At 41.2% G+C, this 25,681-nt stretch overlaps 1 protein-coding gene across 4 annotated transcripts in view; it reads left to right on the forward strand.

Annotated features, from left to right (window-relative positions):
- TCF12 (transcription factor 12) overlaps positions 1-25,681 on the forward strand; it is a 1,980,472-nt gene that overhangs the window by 1,665,275 nt on the left and 289,516 nt on the right. For all 4 annotated transcript variants that reach the window (XM_044078972.1, XM_044078971.1, XM_044078973.1 and 1 more), the window contains 2 exons: positions 15,046-15,179; positions 20,325-20,469. In XM_044078972.1, the coding sequence (XP_043934907.1) occupies positions 15,046-15,179; positions 20,325-20,469 (279 nt within the window). The remainder of the gene's footprint in view (positions 1-15,045; positions 15,180-20,324; positions 20,470-25,681) is intronic.

A 25,681-nucleotide genomic window follows, 5' to 3' on the forward strand; every position in this document is an offset into this window, starting at 1 on the left:
TATTTTTACAGCATCATATGTCACTAAATTTCCGTCAGTGGATTAACATGATTCCACCTTGAGTCCCTTGCACTGTTTTAATTCACTGAATTTTTTTTTGCTTTTACTCTGTTTTTTACAGTTATTGACAGGTGTTAGGCTCTCTGTCAGTGGTTTCCATAATTAAAATAAATGCTTTTTTAATTTTGATTTTTCTCTTAATTGTCATGCTATAAATTTTGATTATACAATTGAAAGTTCTTGAAAGGTTTGCTGGGATGCTGGTTTTCAGCTCGAGTCTTCACAATTTCATTTGAATCTTAAAATCTCTAGAGATCAATGTGAGTGTTGTCATCTCTGGTTCTGTCCGCCTTCTAGAGTTTTGTGGACTGTCGTATCAGAAATTGCATGATTCTAGGCTTTTCTTCCATGCCTTAATGTATAAAACAGGACAACAGCACCATTAGGTTAACTTCCTGCCTTGAATGTAATGCTCTAGAGTTCTTGCACATAACTGTGTGTGATACAACTTCCCTTGCCATGCCCTCCAGAATTCCCTACTCCTTTCTTTGCTACCCACCTAAAGCCCCATTCCAGGGTCAGTTTCTTCAGAAAACTTTCATCTATGGCTCAGATCGTTGCTCATAATAAAGGGCTGTTGTAATTTAACCGGTCATCAAAGCATTTTTCTACTAGGCTGTGTATGATTTAAAGTCAATGAAGGGGAAAAATAGTTCCAGTATGACAAGTACATGTTATTCTTGTTGCATTTCACACTAGTTGTAGCTGAGTTGTCTAAAAATGTTAAAGGCTAATGCTATTGCGCATTTCTAATGCTTAAGTCATTCACAAACGCATGTAGCCAACTCAGATAGCCACAACTGAAAGTACGCGTTAGTAAGAGGTTGAGTCTTTCGCTAGACCATTACTGGATTGTGGCAGTGTTCTTACAAAGAAAAATCCCCTTTTGTTTTAGGAATTTATTGTATTTCCTGGAATATTCTCTTTGGTATGGCTGTGCACCACCCAAGTAAAGCTTAACTGTGTGTTGCTGCATTCTTCCTTGGTTTAGTTCTCTTATTGAGCTCTTATTGTTCCGATACGTGCTCACTCATCATTTTGCCTCTTTTGTTTTAAGTAATTTTGGTTTCTTTAATGATGGGAAGGGTGTGGAGAGCGCAAGCTTGGGTGTTGCCGTCAGGGGTGGCATGATGCATGTGATTATGAATACCACTCTCCAAACTTCAGCACAGATATGTGGTCATAGTGGCTATGTTAAGGGTGCATGGAACATGTAATGACATTCTTCTAAGAACCTCGGCACGAGCAGAGAGATCCAGATTCTGTTTAAACATAATGGTGTCTACTTTCAGTAATTATAAATAGTGAGTAGTTGCAGGTAGTTTAAAATTATAATACCTAGTACATGTGAGTTGTAATCAAAGATTGGAATGGACTGGAGATTTTTGTGTGGGGGGGTACTATTTATAATAACTAGGTAATTGTGTGTTTTTGTTACTAGTTCTCTTGTTCTGAATTTTTTCTTCATGTTACTGGTTTTGCCTATTTTATGTAACCTTGAGATGTGCATAATCGTCATACCTTGGCATAAAGCTGAGAACTGAGATCCAGTTGGTTAACATTTCATGAAAAGATGTCTTGGTAACCAGTCTGCTGGGATTTGGAAGAAGTGATAGCAAGACTAGAAAACATTTTAATACCTGTTATGTATTATGAAAACTTCTACTCCTGTTTTTTAATTTTGTGCCCTTCATTTATATATTTGCCTTTTGAGTGTCTAGCATTAAAACTGAACATACATCAGCATTAATTGGTTCTGAGGAAGTCTGCTATGTGTGGATGAAAGCGCTTAACCTGTGTTTCGTGTTGTTAAAATAAACCTGTTTTTTACTGACTGGCGCGTGGATTATTCGAATTTTATTGGTATTGTGCAGCGCAGTGTTCCTGTTCTTTTCCTGCTCGAGCTACAGAGGTCTGGTTGGCTATATTGTGGTTCATGCAGAGTTGGTGACAGACTTCTAAAAGAATGTGTTTAGGAAAACAATTTGTCAAAGAACCGTGGCCTGATCAGGGCCATTTTCTTGATTATTGCCAGCCTTGTCTGTTTTTTATTGCGCTCTATTTTTTTTAAGGACTGGTATACATACCTCTCTCTGCAACAGATCTGCAGTTTGAGAGAGGTCTTGCAGACACGTTCCAGAATTATTGTGTGACCATGGTTTTTTACCCCTACCCTTTTGGGTTTTGTTGCCTTCATTTAGGCTGACTCTATGCAAGGAAATTGCCATTTGGTATTCAGATTAACTGTCTCTTGTCAAAATGTTACTGTTGGAACATTGGCTGTCACTGAATTTGTGCAGCTGAAGTAAAGGTAGTGCATTTAGAAATTATTAGGAAATTTTGTTTAATTAGCTTTCGTAGATCTGTTGCATTATTTGCAATTGTTGCAGTTGCATGAAACATTACATGTAACTAATCACAGAAATAGTGTGGAGATTAGGTTTGACTGACCCACATAATTGTTGAAGCTTGGCTGAATGTGAAGATTTATTTCAGTTATTGCATAAACTGAAAAGTTAATATCAAACTGCATGTTCAGTATTCTTAGATATGAGCAGACTGTCATTTTCACTGCAAGGCGCAATTTTTTTTCTGGTGTGTTTGTGACTTAATTAAAAGCATTTAGAATTCATTATTTTATAAATGCTGACTTTTTGGGGGAGTCCCCTTACTGTGTAAAATCAAGTTGTAAGTTGATGATGTTCAAAGCAGTGGGTTAGTATAATAGCTGATTAGTGTACAGCAAGAAAAGTTGAGTGGCAGCTTTTGGTGGAGCCCTCTGTCAGACATGACCTGGGCCACAAGGTGTAATATGCATGTCCACATACACTCCTATATATATATATATATATATATATATATATATATATATACGGATCTACCTGACTGCATCGACAGTTCAGAAGAGCGAAAACGACTTCACCGACGCCAGAAGATTGACAAGTTAGAAGACCGACGGAGGAAAACACCGACGCTGAGAACAGTGAGATGGGGAAAGGATGTGTAAGTATGGGGTAGTGAAGGACGTTAGGGTGCGAGTAAGGTAAGTGTGCGATGTTGATGGTCTGTAGGGATATGGGTGGGATAAGTGAGTTAGGGTCAGGGCGCGGGTTAGGTAAGGGTGCGAGTAAGGTAAGTGTGCGATGTTGACGTCCTGTAGGGATAGGGGTGGGATAAGTGAGTTAGGGTTAGGGCGCGGGTTAGGTAAGAGTGCAGTAGTGATATTTTTTGGGTTAGGGGCGGGTTAAGTGAGTTAGGGTTAGGGCGCGGGTTAGGTGAGTGTGCGATAGTGACGGACCTTAGGGTTAGGGTTTCTGTTAGGGTTGTAGATGTGTATGTAAGGGTTAGTGTTGGTTTGTAAGGATTTTGGTGTGCTTGTGTTGTGTGTGTGTGGTTTTTGGACAGGGGATTTGTTTTGTTTGTTGATTGTTGTTGTTATGATGTGTCGAGTGTATGAGGTGTCGTGTTTGTGAACTGTTGATCTTCTGGCGTCGGTGAAGTCGTTTTCGCTCTTCTGAACTGTCGATGTAGTTGGGTAGATCCATATACATATATATATATATATATATATATATATATATATATATATATATATATATATATATGCACACATATATGTTGTGTGTATAGCCAGGCTGTCAGCATGGGTTGTTTGTGAGTGGGGGAGCCAAGCTGCAGTACAGAATATAGACACAGATGCAGAGAACCTGGCAACTCCATGCAGTGACATTAAAATAATTTATCCCATAAAGTGAAAAATCCTTTGCATGCTTCTCTGTAAATCTTAGTGTTTAAAAGTTGATTAGGTCAGAAATATTTTAATATAAGCTCAGTAAACTCTATCAACAGTGGTTGGTTGCAAGAACTTAAAGTGAGAGGTTATCCACAAAGCAGAGCACAGTAAAATTAAAGTATACCTCATGTGGAGCTGTGCAGTGTAGCCACCCAGTGTAAATAGAATCTGGTGTAGCCACCCAGTGTAAATAGAATCTGGTGTAGCCACCCAGTGTAAATAGAATCTGGTGTAGCCACCCAGTGTAAAAAGAATCTGTCAAGCAGAACGCCTCCTTGGCCATCTTCAAAAGGACCCTTGATGATTGGATGGGAGATAGGAAATTCACCCTGCGGATCATGTCAGTCGCCCTGCTAGACAGGGGTCCAGAGAAGTAAATATTGTGGGAGGAAATATCCAGGGAATTGTTATGGCTAGGCTTGCATAGGCCCTAGGGCCGATAGCCTAGTACCAACCTATGAACCTATGGTGTAACCAGCCAGTGTAAAAAGAATCTGGCATAGCCAGCCAGTGTAAAAAATCTGGTGTAGTCAGCCAGTGTAAATAGAATCTGGGGTGCTGTTCCCTCTCAAAGCATAAACAAGCAGCCAGTTTTAATTTTTTAAACTGATTAATGCAAGTTATGGACATCCTTTTCTCAGACTTAAAAATTAAGTGGCATTGCCTGTTGCAATTGGCCTGCAACTGAGTATTTTAACTGGTTGAGCTCCAGCTTTGTGTGAGGACAGAGTCATGTGAAGGAGCAGTTCTTTTGGTGGTAGGGTCCACTCGACAGTTACAGCTATCTGAAGCTACTGGGACTTCTATATGAACTTGATCACCAGTTAGTTTCACTAACTTCTGCAGAAAGCAAAAAGTATTACAAAGCAATTTTTGCAGGAGATAAGGCGCCCCTTGCATCCATGCAAATCTGTTGTCTCTGTCTCTCGCACACATCTGTGTCTACTAATTTCAGAAATGTATCAGCTAGGAGTGTGTGTAGATCTTGGGTTTGTATTAGTTGCTTTGAAGTGTAGTACAGAAATGACTGTCCAGCTTCATGCGACTGGAATGTGATCAGCTAAAATAGAACCCAAGCTGCTTAGTTCCTGTGTCAGCCCACTGGGCTTAACTTCCCACTTCCCCTATGCTGCCCAACACCCCCCACCCCCAGGGTGAAATAGGAGCAGTGAGGCTGAAGCAAGGGACCTAAGCAATTCTCATGAGACCTCGCCCATCCATTTGTGTCTGAACCGAGAAGGCGGTGCTGCTTCTCATTTCCTGAGTAATTCACTGTTGATTGTTGCAGAGGCTTGGACAAAGAGATCAGTTGGCTGTATCATCTACCCCATCACCAGCCCCTCCCATCTGCTACTCATTTCCTCAGCAATTCACTATTGATCGTTGCAGAAGCTTGGACAAAAAGATCAGTTGGCTGTACCATCTACCCCATCACCAGCCCCTCCCATCTGCTTCTCATTTCCTCAGTAATTTACTATTGGTCGTTGCATAGGCTTGGACAAAGATCAGTTGGCTGTATCATCTTCCCATCACCAGCCCCTCCCATCTGCTACTCATTTCCTCAGTAATTCACTATTGATCGTTGCAGAGGCTTGGACAAAGAGATCAGTTGGCTGTACCATCTACCCCATCACCAGACCCTCCCATCTGCTTCTCATTTCCTGAGTAATTCACTATTGATTGTTGCAGAGGCTTGGACAAAGAGATCAATTGGCTGTATCATCTACCCCATCACCAGCCCCTCCCATCTGCTACTCATTTCCTCAGTAATTCACTATTGATCGTTGCAGAGGCTTGGACAAAGAGATCAGTTGGCTGTACCATCTACCCCATCACCAGCCCCTCCCATCTGCTTCTCATTTCCTGAGTAATTCACTATTGATTGTTGCAGAGGCTTGGACAAAGAGATCAGTTGGCTGTATCATCTACCCCATCACCAGCCCCTCCCATCTGCTACTCATTTTCTCAGTAATTCACTATTGATCGTTGCGGAGGCTTGGACAAAGAGATCAGTTGGCTGCAAAAGAGATCAGTTGGCTGCATCATCTACCCCATTACCAGCCCCTGCCATCTGCTTCTCATTTCCTCAGTAATTCACAATCGTTGCAGAGGCTTGGACAGCGATCAGTTGGCTGTATCATCTACCCCATCACCAGCCCCTCCTATCTGCTTCTCATTTCCCGAGTAATTCACTATTGATTGTTGCAGAGGCTTGGGCAAAGAGATCAGTTGGCTGTATCATCTACCCCATCACCAGCCCATCTGCTTCTCACTTCCTCAGTAATTCACTATTGATGGTTGCAGAGGCATGGACAAAGAGGTCAGTTGGCTGTATCATCTACCCCATCACCAGCCCCTCCCATCTGCTTCTCATTTCCTGAGTAATTCACTATTGATCGTTGCAGAGGCTTGGGCAAAGAGATCAGTTGGCTGTGTCATCTACCCCACCACCAGCCTCTCCCATCAGAATTAAATTATGCAAGAAAGGAGATGCTCATCCTTGTAAAAATACTGTTCTGGATGGCTTTGTCTAGAACTTTTTCTCGAACTTCAGAGATTCCAGTGTTGTTCCTGATCCTTCATGGCACAAAACTCAAGGGACCTCAGGCCAGGCTTAGGCTTTAAACTCTTCCTCAACATTTTGACACTCATAAGTCCTTAAGATTTTCAGCATGCATGCTTACTTGTTAAGCTAGAGAATCATTTCAGAAGGTTCCTGCACTTTGTGTAGGGACCATTTGCTACAACTTCATAGTACCTCTGTACATCCTGATCACGGCCCCACTGTTCACCCGGTTTGTCAGTAGTAGCAACCCACTGCAAGTTATAGGATCTAGAATTCTTCCCTCCCTGATCACCCAGTGCCTAGTGAGTAACCTAGCAGATGGTTTTGTACAGCATGGGGGGGAGGGGGTATCTTTTCAGACCTTGTACTTCTTGTGGGATCAGTACAAATTGTGTAGAATACCAGCAGCTGTCATTCATAGGCTGTCTACTGTTTACCAGGATAAGTCCAGGTTTTTGAGCCATTTATGCATCATTTGGACCTGTTGAGTGAAACACGTCTCCTTCTTTTGTCCCAGAAAGCAGCATGTGAACATACTCTGCCAAGTAGTCCTCATGGTCATGGTTTTCACTGCAGTGGTTCCTGTTGGACAGCCTGGCAGTGATATGGTACCTCAACAAGCAAGGAGGGCCCCTGTATCTCCTCTAGGAGGAGGACATGAGAGTGTGTGTGAGCGAGCCTGTAAGACCAGTCAATGCCTTTTGGTGGTCCATACCTGAGGGGGAATCCCATTTTCCTAACTGGCAGTGCACAAACAAAGATTTCCTCACAAGTGATGCACACTAGAGGTTCATCTGTTTACCCTTGCCCAACAGCTGCACTGATTCTGAGGGAGTCCCCCTTTGACGTCAGAAGCACTCATGCCACTGTCCTCCATCCAGACCAACTTTCTAACAATGTTTTCTTGTCCATGTTATCCACCAGGACTAATGGCCAGGCATTCAGACCTCTGATTGGTCCGTGTACCACCACACAACCACCTATTACTGTCAATAACCTCTTTTCATAATCACAGCCCTGATTTTCTACACTGTTAGTGCACATCAACCACCAATAAGCCACCTCACCTGCTAGGCCCCCACTCATTCCTCATATCGAGTTACACGTTTCCATTTACTCACTGCTCTCTTGTCTACACCCTATTACTTACAACACTGTGTACATCAGTGTAACTATTCCTGTAGGTTACGTGGAATACCTGCTGCAGGTGTCATTATGGACCTTTACAGGGCAGTTAAGGCTTATTTTACTGTATGCACACTCCAGAGATTGAAAAATGTTTGTATATTTTCTGCAGTGCTACTTTTCTGTTTGATTTAATCTGAGGCATGGCGCAGGCCTCTTCATTGGCAATATTAAACAGACTGTCCCAAGGTGTGTGGCATGTGGAAGTCATTGAATGGGTAGGCAGGGAGGGGTGGTTGTAGTGCTATAAGGAACTGTGTCCAAGCTTAATGCACCACGACTCATTCAGAGAAGGGGCAGTGTGTACGTGTGTGTGTGTGTCACACACACAGGAAGAGAACAGAAGAGCTGTTAACATTGCATGTGCTTACATAAAGCCCGTGCAGACAGAGAAACTGATGAATTGTACTATTTGTTGGACTGAGAGTGATGCGCAAAGTAATTTGTTGTACTTAAAGGCTTTAGTGGACTATAACAAAATATAGCGCCATGAAAACTAACAGTTCCTTATCACTGGACTTGCCCAGCTGATTAATGTTCATAAAATCTTGAACTGGATTCTCAGTAGAACATCTTTTCTTTTTAGTTTTGGTGTGCAAGTTGTTCATGTGTGTGATTACCCGACAACTTACATTGGAAGTAAGCAGAAACCCATTTGCTTTGTACCGTAACTAGGAGTATATAAGAATTCACTGTAATCTGTCTCAACAAGTTGAAAAGGAGCCTAGCTGCAGTTAACTAGTCCTAAGAATGTTGAATTCTAGCGTTAAATTATACACTAGATTGTTTCCTTTAGTGTTGGTAATCGTTCTAGGAAGTCTTCAGTCAAGTCGGTCAGAAAAAAAAAGTTTTCAGTGTACCCTTTATTACCAAAGTAGAAGCATTATAAATGAAAGGGAGCATAATGACAGATGTGAGTCACTATAGTGTATACTGTGATATCAGAAGTGTTAACGTGCATCAGAACAGACTGTTACTTTAAGGCTTCGCAGTTCTGAAGTAATGCACATGACATGTTGGAAATAAACTAAGCAAATTTTAATCCATTGATACGGCTATTACATTCAAAGAATACTTTTCAGTAGTGACTGATATAACCAGGTGTGTACCTCCCATGCAGGACTAGTTTACAGTAACCTGATCTGATAAGAATGCCAGCCTTAGCTTTAGACATACAACACAAGAAACAGTAAAAAGATTTTGTGAAGTTATGGCTCAGCCTGTGTGGGCAGCTTGCTGCCTGCTTTCATAAGTTAGACTGGCCTTGTCATTGCATGGCTGCTAACAATATTTTAATTGAAGGCATTATTCCCAGAAGTGGAGGGAGTAAAATCATACCACTGCCAAAAGGAAGCCGAATACAAGAGGATGAAAACTTTCATCCTGTGCAAGTATTTTTAAACCCATTCAGAAAGCTTCTGGAAAGGATGGTATGTCAAACAGAGGGATTATCTATCAAAAAGCAGTGTACCTTGACATTTCCAGATTGGGTTTTTGGCAGGTATTAGCCTTAAGTACAGTACTTGTAAATCGTATTAGCTGCACTTACTCATTCTGGGTGCTCTGGCCAAGTGACTTCACACAGCTTTTCATCGTATGGCTTCAGGAAGTGTATGTAGTCCATATATTTGTTGGTCATTTGGTGTTTATCACACTGGCTGGACTTACTCCTCTACTAAAATGCAGCATCCATACGTCATGCTGTTTTATAATGTTGCAAAAGCTTCATTAAAAATGAATAAGGGTGAGAAACCATTAACACAGTATACAGACTACTTATAAGAAAGTGCTTGTTTTCAGGAAATTATCCACAGAGTAAAAGCATTGTCCATTAGCCAGTTTTAGTTTTTGGCTCAGCAGGACCAGTTGAAGTTCCATATTGCAGGAACCTTCGTGGTTTAGTTCATTTCATACAATACACAGTTCAGTTAAGGAAGTCATCATAAGGTAGTATTTTTTTAATGGAATAAAATGACAGCTTGCACCACTAGATTCTGTTGCAGCTATTGCTGTTTTTATATTTCTGTACACATATAGTGTACATGTTTGTATATGCAGATATGACTTTTTTGATTTTTGCTTTCCCTTTTTTGTAGTTAAGTTCCCGTTGGAGGGCTGTGCCTGTTACTGGAGTACTGTAAATGGATACAATTTTAAAACTATGTTTTACAGTTTTTGAAACTCAAAATGTCAGGAACAGTAGCTTGAAATTGAAGGTATGTGAAAGGGGAGTCTCTGGTAGAATGGCACTTCAAGGTTAAGTAGGAAAAGCAGGGACACAAAAACGTAGGGTTGCAGTTGGTAGTACTTCTGTACATGGAAAGTACATATTTTCTGTCTCCCACCCGCATAAAACTGAAACGTTGCTTTTCATTTCATAGTTTGACAGGGCCGGTGCTTATGGTTGCTGTGTGTTCAGCCCTCAATTTGCTGTTGCATGAAGTGTGCCAGTTCACCATGGTTTACTGACATAACTCAGCATGGCTGCATTTTGAGTGCATCTGTTAGTCACCCGCTTTCCTGTCATTTGAAGCCCTGGAGAAAGTCATTTGCTGACCGGTAAGTCTTGCAGATAGCCATGATATTGTGCTTTCAAGTGCACTGCCACAGAGAAAGGTGTCTGTCTGCAGATCGTTGTCTAGGTTCAAGCTGTAATGCCAAGGCTCATCCCTCAACTGTCTTGTCTGGTGTACCTGCCCCTTTGGAGACTAGATACAAAGCCTTCCTCATAAATGTACAGTATAATTACTACAAGCTTGCGAATGGAGAGGTGTGTTAATTATCTGAATCCCCAAAAAGGTTATGGCCTAGTGTGTTATACTTCAGAGTTTCTAAATGATAGTCTGTCTGACTTTTGTTTATTAATCCAGGTAAAACACTAATCCCAGTGGACCACTTTAAAGTTCAGATTAGGAAAGTTAGTGGTGACCGTACAAGCAAACAGAAGGTGTACTTGCAAAATATTTGTTAGATATTTTATAGCATTCGTACAAAAAAAGGAACATTAGAAAATAAAATACATTATACAGTACAAGTATATTTTCAGGTGACTAAAACTGAGATGAGCAAAATAAAAAAAAAATCAATAATCTTTAAGAAACTATAAGTCTCCCTAATACAGTGATCTGTATTTGTATCGTATCCCTTTTCCTAGTTCTCTCTTGATTTCAGGTGGGGGAAAAAAACCTTCCCAGCTGTTAAAATTTCCTTTCTTTTTGTCTCATGGATTTTTTTCTTTTGATAGTCATTCTGGAAACACCTTCAGCAGCTTCATGCCTTTTTCATTATATGACAGCCAGGGCTGCACGTAGAACCTGAAGGTATGGCCTGATCAGAGACCAATTAGAGGTAAAGCAGCATCGGTTTGCATCTGGAATGTTTTTCCTGGCTGCCTTCAGCATTCTGTTTGCTGCTTCCACTGGCTTCTCATTCTCCTCCAGTGGTGTAGTCCAGATGCGATCAACATCCGTAGATCCGTTTTCTGCTTTATTGCCATCAGTTTCATTCCTTCCAAGTGGTAGTTCAAAGCAAGGGTTATCATCACCCAGCTGCTGTACTGAAACAAAATTTTTTCTGATCAGTTGTTCAGCCATCCAAATCTTACCTGGAGTTTGCCATCCAGACACACGAGCATGCTCACATTACTCCACTGCTGCATGTTTTTATATCGTTAAGAGAGGTTTGATGTTCTCTCTTCACTTAAAAATATGTATGAGACAAATGTAGTGAAGAGTAGTAATCCCCAGGACAAGACCAGCTGTGGGTGGTTACAGCTAACTCTGGCAATGCACATTATTGAGCAAAAGAGCATTTGTGTGGATGCTGATTTGGTAGGGTTCTGGTTGGTCGACAAGGTCACTGTTTGGGCAGGGATTTTGTGTGCAACTGAGAGTATTTTAGGGTAAGGGGGGAAATTAGTGTGTGAATGTTTGCTAGGGGTTAGGCATTTTTTATGTAGTGCGCACATGCATAGTGAGTGTCTGCACTGTCTTGTGCAGTGGGGGTGATGTGAGAATGGCTTTTTGTAAGGTAAGCTGCATGTTTGGGGCAAAATTAGGGCTAGCATGCTTTACTAAGTGGGGGAGAGCTTCACCCCCCCACCTTAGTAATGCATGCTGACCCTAACGTGCAGCATACCATACAAAAACCCATTCTCATAACACTATCACTTTTCAAACAAATTTGAGCTGAATGTGTGTGGTAGGGTTCATTTTTGGATGTACTGTGTGTTGCTCTATAGAGTTGTTACTATAGTAAATGGTTGATGTTTTTTGTATTGATCTTAACATTAGTCTCCTCACGGCTGTTCTTCCTTTCTGCCCTACCTCATGCACACTGACACCCTCACTTGCTTTCCTTTGTAAAGACAGAAGAAAAGTGCTTATTTAGTTCCTCTTACTTTTTCTAAAGTTGTCTGTGACCTTTCTCCCATCATTGATTGGACTGGTCAGCTGTGACACTCCCATCCTTTTACTACTTTATCCCTAAAGAAAGGAAGGCTTTGTTTCCTTTTTTGATTGGTTCAAATTGCTGTCTTGCTGCTCTAATCTTCATTGCTCTGCACATCTGTTGCTGGTTTAGTAGCCTCCTAGTATTGTACCTTCTCCACCTCCATACACCCTCCTTTCCATTTTTTAGGCTTTGTCATTTACACTGATTGCTAGTTCCATATCCCTCCATAGCCACACTGGTCTCCACATTTTGCATCCATCTTATTACCATAGCGCATCTACTGCCTTAGTTTGCTCACATCTTCCTAACGTTTTCTTAAACATAGCCCCTTCCTTTCTGCACAGCATAATTCGTTCTTTTGCAGTGCTACACCATAGCTTGCTGACATTTGTCTGTGATCCCAGCATTGATATGACTGTACATTGCAGTATAGGTGGTGTGCTTAACGTGATTTCTGCTACCGTTTTTAAACACCTTTATTAAATTTATCACATGGGCGCACATTAACAGAATAGAAAACAAACCATGTTAACATTTTTCATGCATAAATACACAATTGTGTGCAGAGCTCATTGTAAGTGGAGCCACCTATACTGAGCCAGATGATACAGCAAACCTTCTAGCTGATAAATTCAGCTCCAACTTTACTCTTCTCTCCCCCTCAAACTTCCCTCGGGAAATATCAAATATAAACTCCCCCTACTATCACTAGGGAACAGGTCCTTAATGCTCTCTCTCTAAGACCAAGAACACTGCATCAATGGGCCCAGTCAGTATCCCAGGATGCCTTCTAAGTAGCATGAAACATGACTATCAGGGCATCTGGAATTACTATTTAACTGTAGCCTCCAAACAGGCTTTGAGTTTCATGAGTGGAGAAAGGCAACAGTCATCCCTCTGCGCAAAGGTGGGCCATCTACAGACCCATAAGTCTCACTAGTCTTGTATGTATAGCCATGGAAAGAATTATCGTGGAGATGATCAACAGAGATGTAGTAAACCTCTAGACACTGGACCCAACCCAGTTTAATTTCATAAAGGCAAATCATGCCTACTCAACCTGGTGGACTTCTTTGAGAAGGTCACCAAAGCAATGGATGAGGGCAAAATCGTTCACACTGTGCCTACCTTGACTTGGCCAAGGCATTTGACACAATACCCCACTCGGGCATTGTTGACAAACTCAAGAGGTTAGGTACAAACCCGTATGTCACCCAGTGGATAGCCAGCTGTCTCACAGACAGGACCCAGGAAGTCAGAATTGGGGAGTCCACCTCTACAAAGAAGCCAGTCACAAGTGGAGTCCGCCTGGGATCAGTCCTTGGACCGCTCCTTTTTGAAATTTACTTCAGAAGTCAAGGCCAATGTCAGTGGTCTCTGGCTGACTAATTTTGCAGAGGATTACAAATTAGGAGGTGTCATTGAGTCTCACACTGACATAAATGTTCTCCAGGAGAGGCTGACACAGACAAATAACTAGTGTCAGAATCATGGACTAAAACTAAGTGCCAAGAAATGCATAATAGTATCCTTTGGGAAGTCATCCATCCGTGGTAACTGTGATATTGACAACACACCCTTAGAGTTGATCCAGTAGTCAGGGACTTGGGGACACACACAGATAGTAATCTAGCCTTGTGTCTACAGTGGTAAGGAAATCATTCTATGTTCCCCAACTTTATAAACAAAGCCATGGCATCTAAGTCCAAGGAAGTCATTGTTCCACTGTATTAAGCATTCATCAGACCTATCATATTGAGTACAATGCTCCCTTTGGTATGTACCTAACCTGGTATATCCAACAACTGGAATGTCCACAGAGGTTCCTCACTAAAGGAATATAGGGCATAAGTAATATGTCCTGTGTAGACTGCCTCAATGCCCTGTCCCTGTATTCTGTCTCCTTCAGGCTTTTGAGGGGAGATCTATGCCTGGCATACAGGGCATTGTCAGACCCCACTCTTATGCACCTCCTGCATATCTACAAAACAAACAGCAGCAGAATTACCCGTTCTAAAGACTTAAAACCTTGCCTGTGATGTAAATAGGACCTGCTGGAGAGATAGGTATGTATTCACAGAGACTACCTCATGTCTGGAACAGTCTCCGCATCCATGTGAAGCAGAGTTCCTCCCTAACCCAGTTTAAGTGCAACTTGAACAATTGGATGGGAAACCAGAAATTCATCCCTGTTTTGGCACCTGTCTCTCTGATGCAAACAGGTAACCTGAAAATGGTTCATCTCCCAGGCCCATGCTTACACTTATCAAGGGTATCAGAACTTGTCAGAGATTTGGGATGCATGGCTAGGCTTAAAAAGGCCCTTGTGGGTGCTAGCCTAGTGAACCTCTATGAACCTATAGTCTTCAATTTTTTGTGTGTGTGTGTGTTAAGATTTATGTTTGACTTGCAAATGTATTGAGATGTGTACTGTTAGAGTAAAAGTTCAGCCAACATTTCATTGTGGAACCCACATTGATGTGACTAGGCAGTTATATCCACATTGGTTAAAGTGATTTCTGCTAAAGATATGTTTTATGGTGTGTTCTGTCTCAATTGCTTTCCTCCACTCTCTATTATGCTGACTGCATTGATGTCCCTGAAGGCTGACATGGCAAGCAGTTTTTGTAGCCTTGTTTCCTAGATTTTACTTCATGAAACTTAGCCAAACTGACAAGTACCTGAAATATTTTCATTGTGTATGGGGCACACTTCTCAGTTGCCTTGGTGCCTAATGTCACTTATCTGTGAGTTTGCAATTCAGTATTGTATTCAGTAGTCAATTCGCATTTCTGCATTATATAGTTCTTGCATGTTGTACCTTTTTGCATAGTTGCACCTTTGTGTCTTGTAATTTTTTTTTGAGATTTCTCATTGTCTTGCAGATGTACTGAGATGTGTACTGTTAAGAATAAAAGTTCAGCAAATTTGTAAGAAAGATGTGACGGGGGGAAAAAAGTTTTACACTATACCCTATTTCTTGCTGTAGATGGCACGCACAACCCGCCCGATCTTTGGAATTCATCAAATGGCATAAACCAACCGGGTTATGGCGGAATACTTGGCAACGCGTCCACTCACATTTCACAGTCTAGCAACTATGGCAGTTTACAGGACCGCTTGGTAAGCAACATTATTGCTGTAGTCATACATTTTTTCCCCAATTCCACAGTAACTGAACACTTTTTGATTAACAAGTAAAGCGATTCATGTTTGAAGATGACATGTTTGGTCTGGTGCTATTTGTATTGAGGTCAGAGACACATGGAAAGATGTGTGTAGATAAAGCATGTAGGCTTTCATAAGTTGAGGCACACTGGTCCCAAATTGATGTTCTGCGACCTCGCTAATGATGCAGTCTATAGAGAGATGGTCAGGTTGCTGTTTATAGCATTACATCAGAAGCGTTTGGGTAGTTCATACCTTCACTGAAAGAGTTGTTGAACCCTATAAATAAATATGCTCGTAGTATGTAGTAATGCAAACCCAATGACAGCAGTCATACATGCTGGGGAAAAAAGCACAGGAATGGTTAAGAAGTAAAACACAAGGCAACATAACCTTTAAAGAATAAAACAGTGCCCATATCTGAAGTGAGTGAAACGCACCAGATGGAAATCCAAGTGTGAGATGTTTGATTGTTTTGTAGAATGTTACTGTCCTGGAGTTATGGTAACATGCTCTTGACTTGTCTGTTGTTCTTGTGGATTTTGAGGTACCCTTTTCCATTGCATGAGATGGTTGTTTGCTATTTTATATTTAACTGAGTAATTGGATTGGGTCCACAAGACTGCAACAGAGACATAGTAGTGAGATATTGGAAGGACCACATCCTGGGAGGTCTGTAGAGCTGAACTGTACCTGATTTTTGCAAAGATTCCCTGATTTTGATTTTTGTGCCATTGTCTCATTATGTTTAGCTTTGTCCATTATTTTTTACAAAGAAGTTCAGAGCTGTAGGGGATTCTGTTTTGATGGTGCCTAGAATAATTGTTTAAACAAATGCCACGTAGAGCTAATTTTCTGTGTACTGCTGTATAGTGTTGTAATAGTACATGTTTGTACGTTATTATACAGAAAGGTCTCTGGCTGCTTTAGAGGAGTAATAGTGTATATTCTTTTCTGAGAGGGGAAACTACAGCCAAAAAATGACTTACCTACTTTGCTTCAAGTATTTTGCAGTAATTTGTCTGGCAATATCAATCATCTTTTATTAGCTTTTCTGTGCTTTCAGTGATGTAAGTTTAGAGTTGAAAGCTTGCAGGGGCATACTCAGAATTTTTGGAGTTGTACGCAAACTTCGAGCATTTAGTCCCACTAACAAACGTAAACCATACACTGCATATGACAGGAATGCAAACCTTCAGTATTACTAGTTTAAATAAAACAGCCTGACATTCTGGCTTTGAAAACAAAATGCATTTAACAAAATCTATGACTTAATTAAATATAGTAAATATGCCATGTTTTTTTAAATGCACATTGTATCCCATCTTGCTGTAAAAAGTTAAGTGTACACTGTGGTGCGTATTACATATGCTAGGGTGCACCCTTAAAGACCTAGTATGCATATTGTCACTTAATCTATTTTTACTGTGCAGAATGTTTAGTTGCCTTGTGCAGTGAAGAATGTTCATATTTCTGTGTTTTAGTGACTGTCTCTCTCTCTCTCTGTCCCTTTATAAGACTTTTTGTCCATTGTCTTGAAGCCTAGTGGCTTTCTGGAATGGGAGGGGGTGCAGTTTGAGCTAAGGGGAGATGACCAGAGTATTCATGGGAAACTTGTTTCCAGTTTGAATTTGTTTGCTGTAGTTTATAGAGAAGGACATAGTTATAGATATCCTTTTAGGATGAGCTTTTAGATATGGTTTTGGAAAGACTACAGAGGAAGTAAACTAGGGCACAGGTTTGGATAACTTGACGGAAGGAGAAACACCAAGCCTATGAGGTGGTTGCATTGTTTGATAGTCTTACTAAAGATGATGTGGTTTTCTGTGTGATTGTTACTGAGTGGAAGTTGATGCAGAGGTTAAGGCTGCACAGATTGGTCTCCTCAACAATTGTTTGCCTACTGTGTGACTGCAAACAGTTAAGTTAACCAGATATTTCTCCTGGGTCACCCTTGAAAAAGGTGTGTGTGTCCGTCCAGTGGGTCTACCTGATTAACAAATAGGATTCTTCTTATTATTATTATAGTTTGCGATAGCTTGTCATGGCTTTTCTGAGGCAGTATCATTCTTTAAGTTTCTGAATATTTATTATTATTTATTTATTTATCATTTGTTGACCGGGAAAGTCCGACTAGGTTCCACAGAGCCTGTTTTCAGCGGAGGCCCGGGGAGAAATGCTCCAGATTCATGTCTTTGGAATGTGGGAGGAAACCGGAGTACCCGGAGGAAACCCACGCGAACACAGGGAGAACATGCAAACTCCACACAGAAGGCACCCCAGCCGAGAATCGAACCGGAGAACCTCTTGCTGTGAGGTGACAATGTTAACCACTGCACCACTGTGCCGCCCATGAATAGTGTTTGGGTGTTGAAGAGAAACATTTCTAATTGCATTTCTAGGTCAAGTGCGATGCCACTTTCTTCATTGTCCAGGAGGGAGGATAGTCCATACGAGTGCAACTTGATGGAAGCTTTGCTTAGTTGTAGCCTCCTGCACCACTTTTGCAGGAGATTTTTGATGTGATAACTGCACAAGCATGTTCTGTTGGATTCAGATCCACACAAACTGAACAACTGAAGTTGAGGGATAACTGCACTCAACGCACATTTCACTGAGCCGTGGTGTGTATTGCTGTCTGCAAAAGTGATTCTTACACTGTCATTATTTAAAAATTGTGATCTTAAGAGTTGACTTGTAAGTCAGGAGACTGCATGTTATCGACACCCACCCTCAAGAGGTACCTCCTATTTTCAGAAAGGCAAAACACATCAACCCAGGGGTTGTGTTTGTGGCTATCCATCCAGGTAATTCTTGAAAGATGTGAGGGTATCACTGTGTTAAACATGTAAAGGAAATTTGTTCTGGACATGGGGTACACATTGGGCTTACTGCGTGTTTAGTCATTGTGTTTAGTTTACATGTCAGTGGAGGTTTAGGTCCTTGCTTTGAGTGTTTGTGGAGCTGTTTTGATGGAGATGTAAGAAACAGTAGGGTATTGTCTTTAATGTCATGGCACACAAGACATTGATTTCCTCCTAGAAGCACATGAGAATCAAGAGTGTAAAAACAGGGATTCAAGCCTGTCTTGGTAGACAGTGTGTATATATATATTTTTTTTAAGTTGGGAGCCTCTGGGCTTTTTCATTTGCATAATACATCTGGCTAGATACTTAAAGGGGCATTGTACTTCATAATTGGTCTGATTAGGGCTGACTGCAGAGAGCTGACAATTTCTTTTGACCTGGTTAAGATGCTTTTAGAAATTAGTTGCATCAGTTAGTTATTTTCTGGCTAGTGCTGCTACATAACAGTTGTAGGATTTAGCAGTTTCTTGCCTACTTTTTCTAACTTCCTCAGTGTACTCTGTATTTTGTTTGTAGTAAATCTTGCAGTGTATTCTTGGTAGTTTGCTTCCCAGGTTTTGCATCAGTAATGTTACATTTTTTTCCAAGAAAACTTTCCCTCAAACTGGGACCATTAACTTGATTCTCTGAAGCTGATGAGGATTACTGTGAAAAGCAAGCATTGTTTTCAGTTTGAGAGAAGCTCAGACTAGGGTGCTGTGAAATGTGGTATTCTCTTAAGAATTAGGTTGGAAAAGTGGTTGAGTACCTGCAAAAAAAAAAAAAAAATTGTGCATTACTCCCTAGAAAAGCTATTTAAAAGAAATGCTTCACAAATCGTTCACTGAAGTGCTGGTAAAAGAAGAGAAAAAATGTCAGTGGAATGTAGTTAGGGATACAGTGTGCAGATGTTATGAAATAAGAACCATTTCTGTCTGACTGCTGCCATTGTGAGTGAATATAAAGATAGTCCTGTAGAAAAGGGGGCGGGGCTTTATAATTTTATCTCCTGGGAACACAGAGCCTATTGTTGGAAAGATAAGACTTTACCAAGAAAACAAAGTAGAATCAGCATGCCCTCAGGTCATGTAGGTTTGGAATAAAATATTAGTAATGACTGCTTTTGATTCTACTGAGTTGTTTGTAAAATAGTGCTTCATTTTTGTCCTGTTATAGTGGTCTTTGCAGAGGAAGCTGTCAAGCACTGTGATGAATTGTCAGAAAAGCTTCTTGCAGAAAACAGAACACGCACATGACCAGTTCAGATTTTTTTTTCCTTTGTAATATTGAATTTCTTAAGTATGCTGAGCTGTGAAATTTAAAAGGCTTTTTTGATTTGCCTTGTTTTAAAGCACAAGTGTAACATTACAGCTGTACACCATGTAGCACATAAATAAGCAATGATATGTTTTCCTAAACCTTTGATATCCAGTTTCATCGTTTCGTTCGAAGACTATATAATCAGTGGAGGTCTTGTGTTTTAACCAAGGCATGAACAGGTGCAGCTTTGGGACAGTGTGTGCAGAGTGATGATCGGATTTTTAATGTGCAGTATGGTGTCAGAGGTTTAAATGCTTTTGGCTGAAAACTAATTCCTGAAGAATCCATGTGATCTTAAAATTGGGTAATGTCACCTTTTACTTTGGTATACAAACCCATGGACTGCGGAGTGGTACTGTCATTACTGCACATTACAAGAGTCATTTCACAGCTCCAAATGGCTGTTAAAGACCTACTTGTCATTGTTTACTGTCATGCAAATGTCGTTAAATGTTCATTTTATTGGCATTAGCATGTACTGCACTGAGAATGATACAGGCAAGCTGTACCCCTGACTATTTTTGGGGGAGCACTTGAACATTGGCACTCTTCAACAGAGTCCAGATTTTGAGTCCATGCAGTTTTCTGGTGTGAAAACGCACTGTACCTTTGGAAGCGTCTTTTAACACTGTTAAAACAGCATGGGTTTTGAAAACAATTTTTGTTAGCAGTTATATCCTAAGCATAAACAGCAATTGATATTAACCATTTTTTGAGGTGAGGAGAATCCTTCATGATTGCTTCACAATGAGCATTTTGCTTTTAAATTACTTGGGGATGATGCTAAGACACGGGTTGTAGTAATGTGAAGGACAAGCCTGATGGCTTAAATCTTGCTGATATTATTTTGTTAATGAGCTGTCTTGGTGAGGCAAATTATATTTGTACTTTTTTTGTTTGTAACTGATTTTTCTATTTTTCTCTTTCCTTTCAGAGTTACCCACCGCATTCAGTGTCGCCAACAGACATCAACGCCAGTCTTCCACCGATGTCTAGCTTCCATCGAGGCAATAACAGTAGTTCACCTTACGTTGCCACATCCCATACTCCACCAGTCAATGGCTCTGATACAATAATGGGTAGGTAATAGGAATTCATTCAGAGGAACTATTTTAATTTTTTTGCATTTTGGTTTGTTTTGAGTAACTTTCATTTGCAAAAGTATGCTGTGTATCTGTTAAATTGTATGCTGTAATTCTGCTGTCGTAGTTAACGTTAACATGAGAAATGGTGTTGTAGTTGGGGGGGGGGGTCTTTTGTCAGCCTACGTCTGGCTTTGTCATTTCTTCATTTAAATATTGCTATCAGGTTGCCCAAGTCCACTGCAAGTCCATTTTTTAAAGAAGCCTGAGGATAAGAGCTGTATTGTTAAGAGGTAGCATACATTGTCTCATTGCAGATTGTGTTAAGTTTTCATATAATAGTCAGAATAAGCACCAGACAAGTCAGCAAATAACAAAGATTACTAAGTGCCCCATTTTGAACAGTTTTACGTCACAGGCAATGTTATTTGTAGTGGTTTGTGGAAGAATAAACATGTATGGAATTGTGCACAGTAAGGGAGACTTTGGCTTTTTTTTTTCACAACTTCTTGGCTAGAGCAATTGTTTTTGCTAGGAAAATAATGAACTATGATTTTAGGTTCATAGGTGTGTACTAGGCTAATGGCCCTGGATCCTTTACAAGCCTAGCCCATAGGATTACCCTGGCATCATGCCACCCGACCTTAGTTCCCAGTGCCTCTGTCGAGTAGAGCCACTGGAGTGATCCCTGGGGTGAATTTTCGATTTCTAAGCCACTCATCAAGATTCCTCTTGAAGAGGGCCAGTGAGGTGCTCTGCTTGACATGTATGAGATGTCTATTCCATAGCATGGGCAGTCTCTGGGTTATGAACCTGTCCGTCCAACATGTTCTGTTGATTGTGGTAATGAGGTTGAGGTGTCTGGAGCATGTGGTGCGGAGGGATGGGGTTCCTTTAGATGTAGCATTTCTAACAGAGCTGGGGCAGACATGGCTTTGTAAGTCAAGCAGAAATCGCCTGTAAATAGGCGATGTGAGACAGAATAGTGGAGTTTTTTGAAAAGTATTCCCCTAGAAGGATTCTTTTATTTCTGACTGCCAGATAATTTGAAATAGGTGGCATCTCTATATGAATTGACTTTGCACAGAATGAGTGTTTGTGGGAAGATGGGTTATTGTTAGTGTCACATTATGTTTACCTATTTGTAGTCTGTTAACATTAGTAGAGAAGGCAGAGGTGAAACAGAAGGTGTAAGGTTATTTTGTGCCAGGGAGTGGTGGTGGTTGGATTTACCCAGAGGGAAGCTGAGCAGTTTTATTGATTTTGGTGCATGTAAGTTGTGCTAATAAACAGGGTGACCAAACAGAAGTATTTGGAAAGAAATAAAAAATCAGCATTAACTGGTTGAATGACAACGCTAATACTTGGAGCCAAGCTAGTTTTGAAGATGTTTTGTTCCATGGTCCTTTTGAATAGTTTCAGAGAGCAATGTGCATAGATAGCGCATTCTGATTCTCAGTTCAGGGCTGCTGTTTTTGTCATATTTACTACTGTCAAGACTACTTATGCCTTGTGTTGAGACTGGATGACTTAGTGGAGAGTGAAACACACCGTAATGATGCCATGAAATATGCTGTGTTGCACAAACTGTTTCTGTGGAAAATCAAGCTAATGTAGTACATGCACAGAGTGAAAATAAGTGTATATGTCACTCTAGAAATCTTACTTCCTGACTGAATATTAAAGGAGTTGTACACAAGTACTGCAACATATCCAGTGTTTTTAGGTGCCTTTCCATTGATACTGTTGCATTACATCCTTCTGCAGTAGGGTTATTTTAATGTTGAATTAATGCTTGCAAGAGTTTTCTGTTTTTGTTACTTGACTGCCTCCCTTTCTTCTCACAATGATCTGAAGTGTTTGTGGCAATACTTGACTTATTCTAAACCACATATATGTTGCTTTTTTTAAAGCATTGCAAACATTATTTTATTTTATTTGTCTTACTTTGTTAGTTCCATTATGCTTATAGCCTCCTTTCAAAGGAGACCTAAGGTGAGATTTATATTGCTAGGAGAAATTTGAACAGGACATCTGGGAACATCCGCTATAATTTGATAGGTGCCGTAGAATCTTTTGCGTCCATCTGAGCTGCCACCCACCCAAGCAGATGGGACCTCATTTTAATGTCTCATCTGAAGGGCAGGGCATTCAAGAATACAGTAACCTCCCCCTTATGCTGCATTGCAGTGTCACCAATCTGTATGGTATGAGAATAGAACCCACAGCCTTCTGCACCAGAGGAGTGTGTGCTACCTAATGCGAGTCATTCATTTTATTATAAAGGAAAGGACCAGCAATTTTATGTGGCTGTGATGTGCATATAGGAATCTTCTTTTGACTAGATTCCTTACATTCGTAAATGTTCCCTTGTGTGTTTTCCAAACGAAGAGCATACTGAAGATCATCTTGTAAGTATAGCCCCTAAAAATGTCGAAACCCTGATTTACTATGTCATTTTCCCACAGAAATCTAACTAGAGTGGAATCTCAGATTTACCAGTGCTTTCTTGTGGATTGTGGAATAGAGCTGACCCACATTTCTAGTTTAGTTTACCACAGTGTTGATTACATTGGATTTTTTTAGGTTTACTAAATAATTGTCCTGCAAGTTTAGGTAGGCTGTGTCATCCAGAGTTGTTGAAGCCAGAAAGCTTCCTAGACATTGCACAGTGAAATTCCAGTCACACAAGCACGATAGATGTTTCCATGCTTTGGCCTCTGCCTTAGAAAATATTTGGTTGGAAAACGTTGGTCAAGAGTTAATTTTCCTGAGATTACATTATGCCTTCTAAAAATCATTCTTGAATACCTGCAGCAGTTGGAGAGACCGCAAAGGTTCCTTACAAAGAAAATTCAGGGTCTTCAAGGTCTGTCTTATGCAGAAAGACTGAAATCGTTGTCACTTTACTCTGTGTCGTACAGACTGCTCAGAGACGACTTGTGCCTTGCATATAGAGCAATCTCTGACCCAGCTTTAATGGAAATGCTGCACTTTCACAAGTGAAATGGCACATAGGTCACTCACTCAAAGGACCTTAACCTGCTGTATGACATCAACAGAACTTTCTGGAATGACAGGTTTGTCTCTGAGTTTGCACCACTTTTAGAATAAGCTTCCTATTGATGATAAAGCCCCTCGTCGACCCTATTTAAGTGTAATTTGGATGATTGGATGGGTAACCAGAAATTTACCCCAGGGGTTCCACCTGTGTCCGTCTTGGACAGGGTTAGTAGGTGCTGATTTTAGTGTCTGCTAGAACCAGACACCCTTGGGAACACGGGTTGAACTTGGCTAGGCTTGTAAGGGCCCTGGCTGGGACTGTTAGCCCTAGTAACCTTCTATGATCCTATGGATGTACCTGCAACAATCATGAAGGTCAACAATCATGAAGGTCTAGACTGTACCACCATGTCTGATGAGCAGACAGGTTCCTTTTTTTTTTTTTTTTTTTTTTTGTTACAGTTAAGTTTTTCTGCTTTATAGTGAGCATCAGGTGCTTTTCCCCTCTGTGTCATTTATAGGTTCATAGGTAGGTACTAGGCTATTGGCCCAAGGGCCTACATAAGCCTAGCCATCAAGGTTCCCTGGCTTACGCCACCCAAGAAAGTTATTTTCCTGTGCCACTGTCGAGCAGAGACACAGAAGTGATCCCCGGGGTGTATTTCCTATTTCCCATCCACTCATCAATATTTTTCTTGAAGAGTGCTAATGAAGAACTTTGCTTGACATAGATGGGTAACCTGTTCTAGAGTATGGGAAGTCTCTGGGGCAGGTATCTATCCCTCCAGCATGTCCAGTTTATTGTGGCGACAAGGTTTAGGTCCCTAGAGCATGTAGCTTGGAGGGATTGGGATTTCTTTGTGTAGCATGTCCACCAGCACTGGGTTTGACATAGCTTTCTGTGTTAGCCAGAGATCACCTCGGAGTAGGCGATGTGCTACGGAGTAAAGCTGGAGTTTTTTGAGACGGTCAGTGTAGGGCATTTGTTTGAGGCCAGTAATCCTCTTTGTGAGGTACTTCTGCGGCCTTTCCAGCTGCTGCAGATGTCTTGTGAGATACATTCCAAAAGGGGTGTTGTACTCTATAATGGGTCTAATGAGTGTCGAGTAGAGGGGAACAATGACTTCTTTTTTTTCCTGGATGAGAACCCTTTTATGATGTGTGCCACGTGTAAGGACTTCCTGACTACTGTGGCAATGTGACTATCAAAGGACAGGCTACTGTCCACCTGGGTCTCAAGGTCTCATCACACATTCGGTGTTAAGTAGATTGCTGCCTATGTGGTAGTTCATGGGTACAGAGTTTTTACCAAAGGGGATGACAATGCACTTTTTGGCACTGAGCTTGAGGCCATGGCTCTGACACCAGGCATCTATCTCAACGAGGCCCTTCTGTAGGATGTCCACATCATTTGGGGATATGACTATGGCTCTTAGTTTTCAGTCATCTGCGAGCTTTCGTTAGCCAGAGGCCTTCTGTGTTAGCCTGTACTTCAGAGAAGTTGATACCAAACAGGAGAAGTCCCAGGACTGAACCCTGTGTACTCCACTTGCCACTGATTTGAGGTCAGATTTGGAGTCTGCAACTTTTACAGTATGGGTTCTGTCAGTGAGCCAGTTTGCAACCCATCTTGTGACGTAGGGATTTATACCTAGTTTAGTGAGTTTAGCTATAATTCCAGAATGGGGGATGGTGTCGAAAGCCTTGGCGAGGTCAAGATAGGCTGTGTGAAGCACCTTACCCTCATGTACAGCTTTGGTGACTGTCTCAAAGAAGTCATTCAGGTTCAGGAGGCATGTTCTGCCTTTCACAAACCCGACCTGGGTGGGATCCAGAGTTTGGAGGTTACCAATGTCTTTGTTTATGAGTTCCATGATGATACGTTCCATGGCCTTGCAGACCAGGCTTGTCAGGCTAATAGGGTGATAGTTCCTGGGATCAGTGGTGGCTCCCCCTTTGTGGAGTGGGATAGCTGTTGCTGTGCGCCATTCAGTGGGCACAAAGCCTGATGCGAGGCTATTGTTGAACATGATGCTTAGGTGGGGAGCCAGTTCGTTCTGAAGTTCATGTAAAACGCTGCCTGGGATGTTGTCCGCTCCTATGGATGCTGTGTTTTTGGCTTTAGAGAGTGCAGCTTTTACCTGCATAGTTGTGATTACAGGGACTCTGTATTCTTCCTGTATAGATATGGGCCTTTTAGGGGGTG

Source organism: Protopterus annectens, chromosome 7.part1, assembly GCF_019279795.1.
Source record: "Protopterus annectens isolate FY-2018-M chromosome 7.part1, PAN1.0, whole genome shotgun sequence".
Classification (NCBI taxonomy): Eukaryota; Metazoa; Chordata; order Ceratodontiformes; family Protopteridae; genus Protopterus; species Protopterus annectens.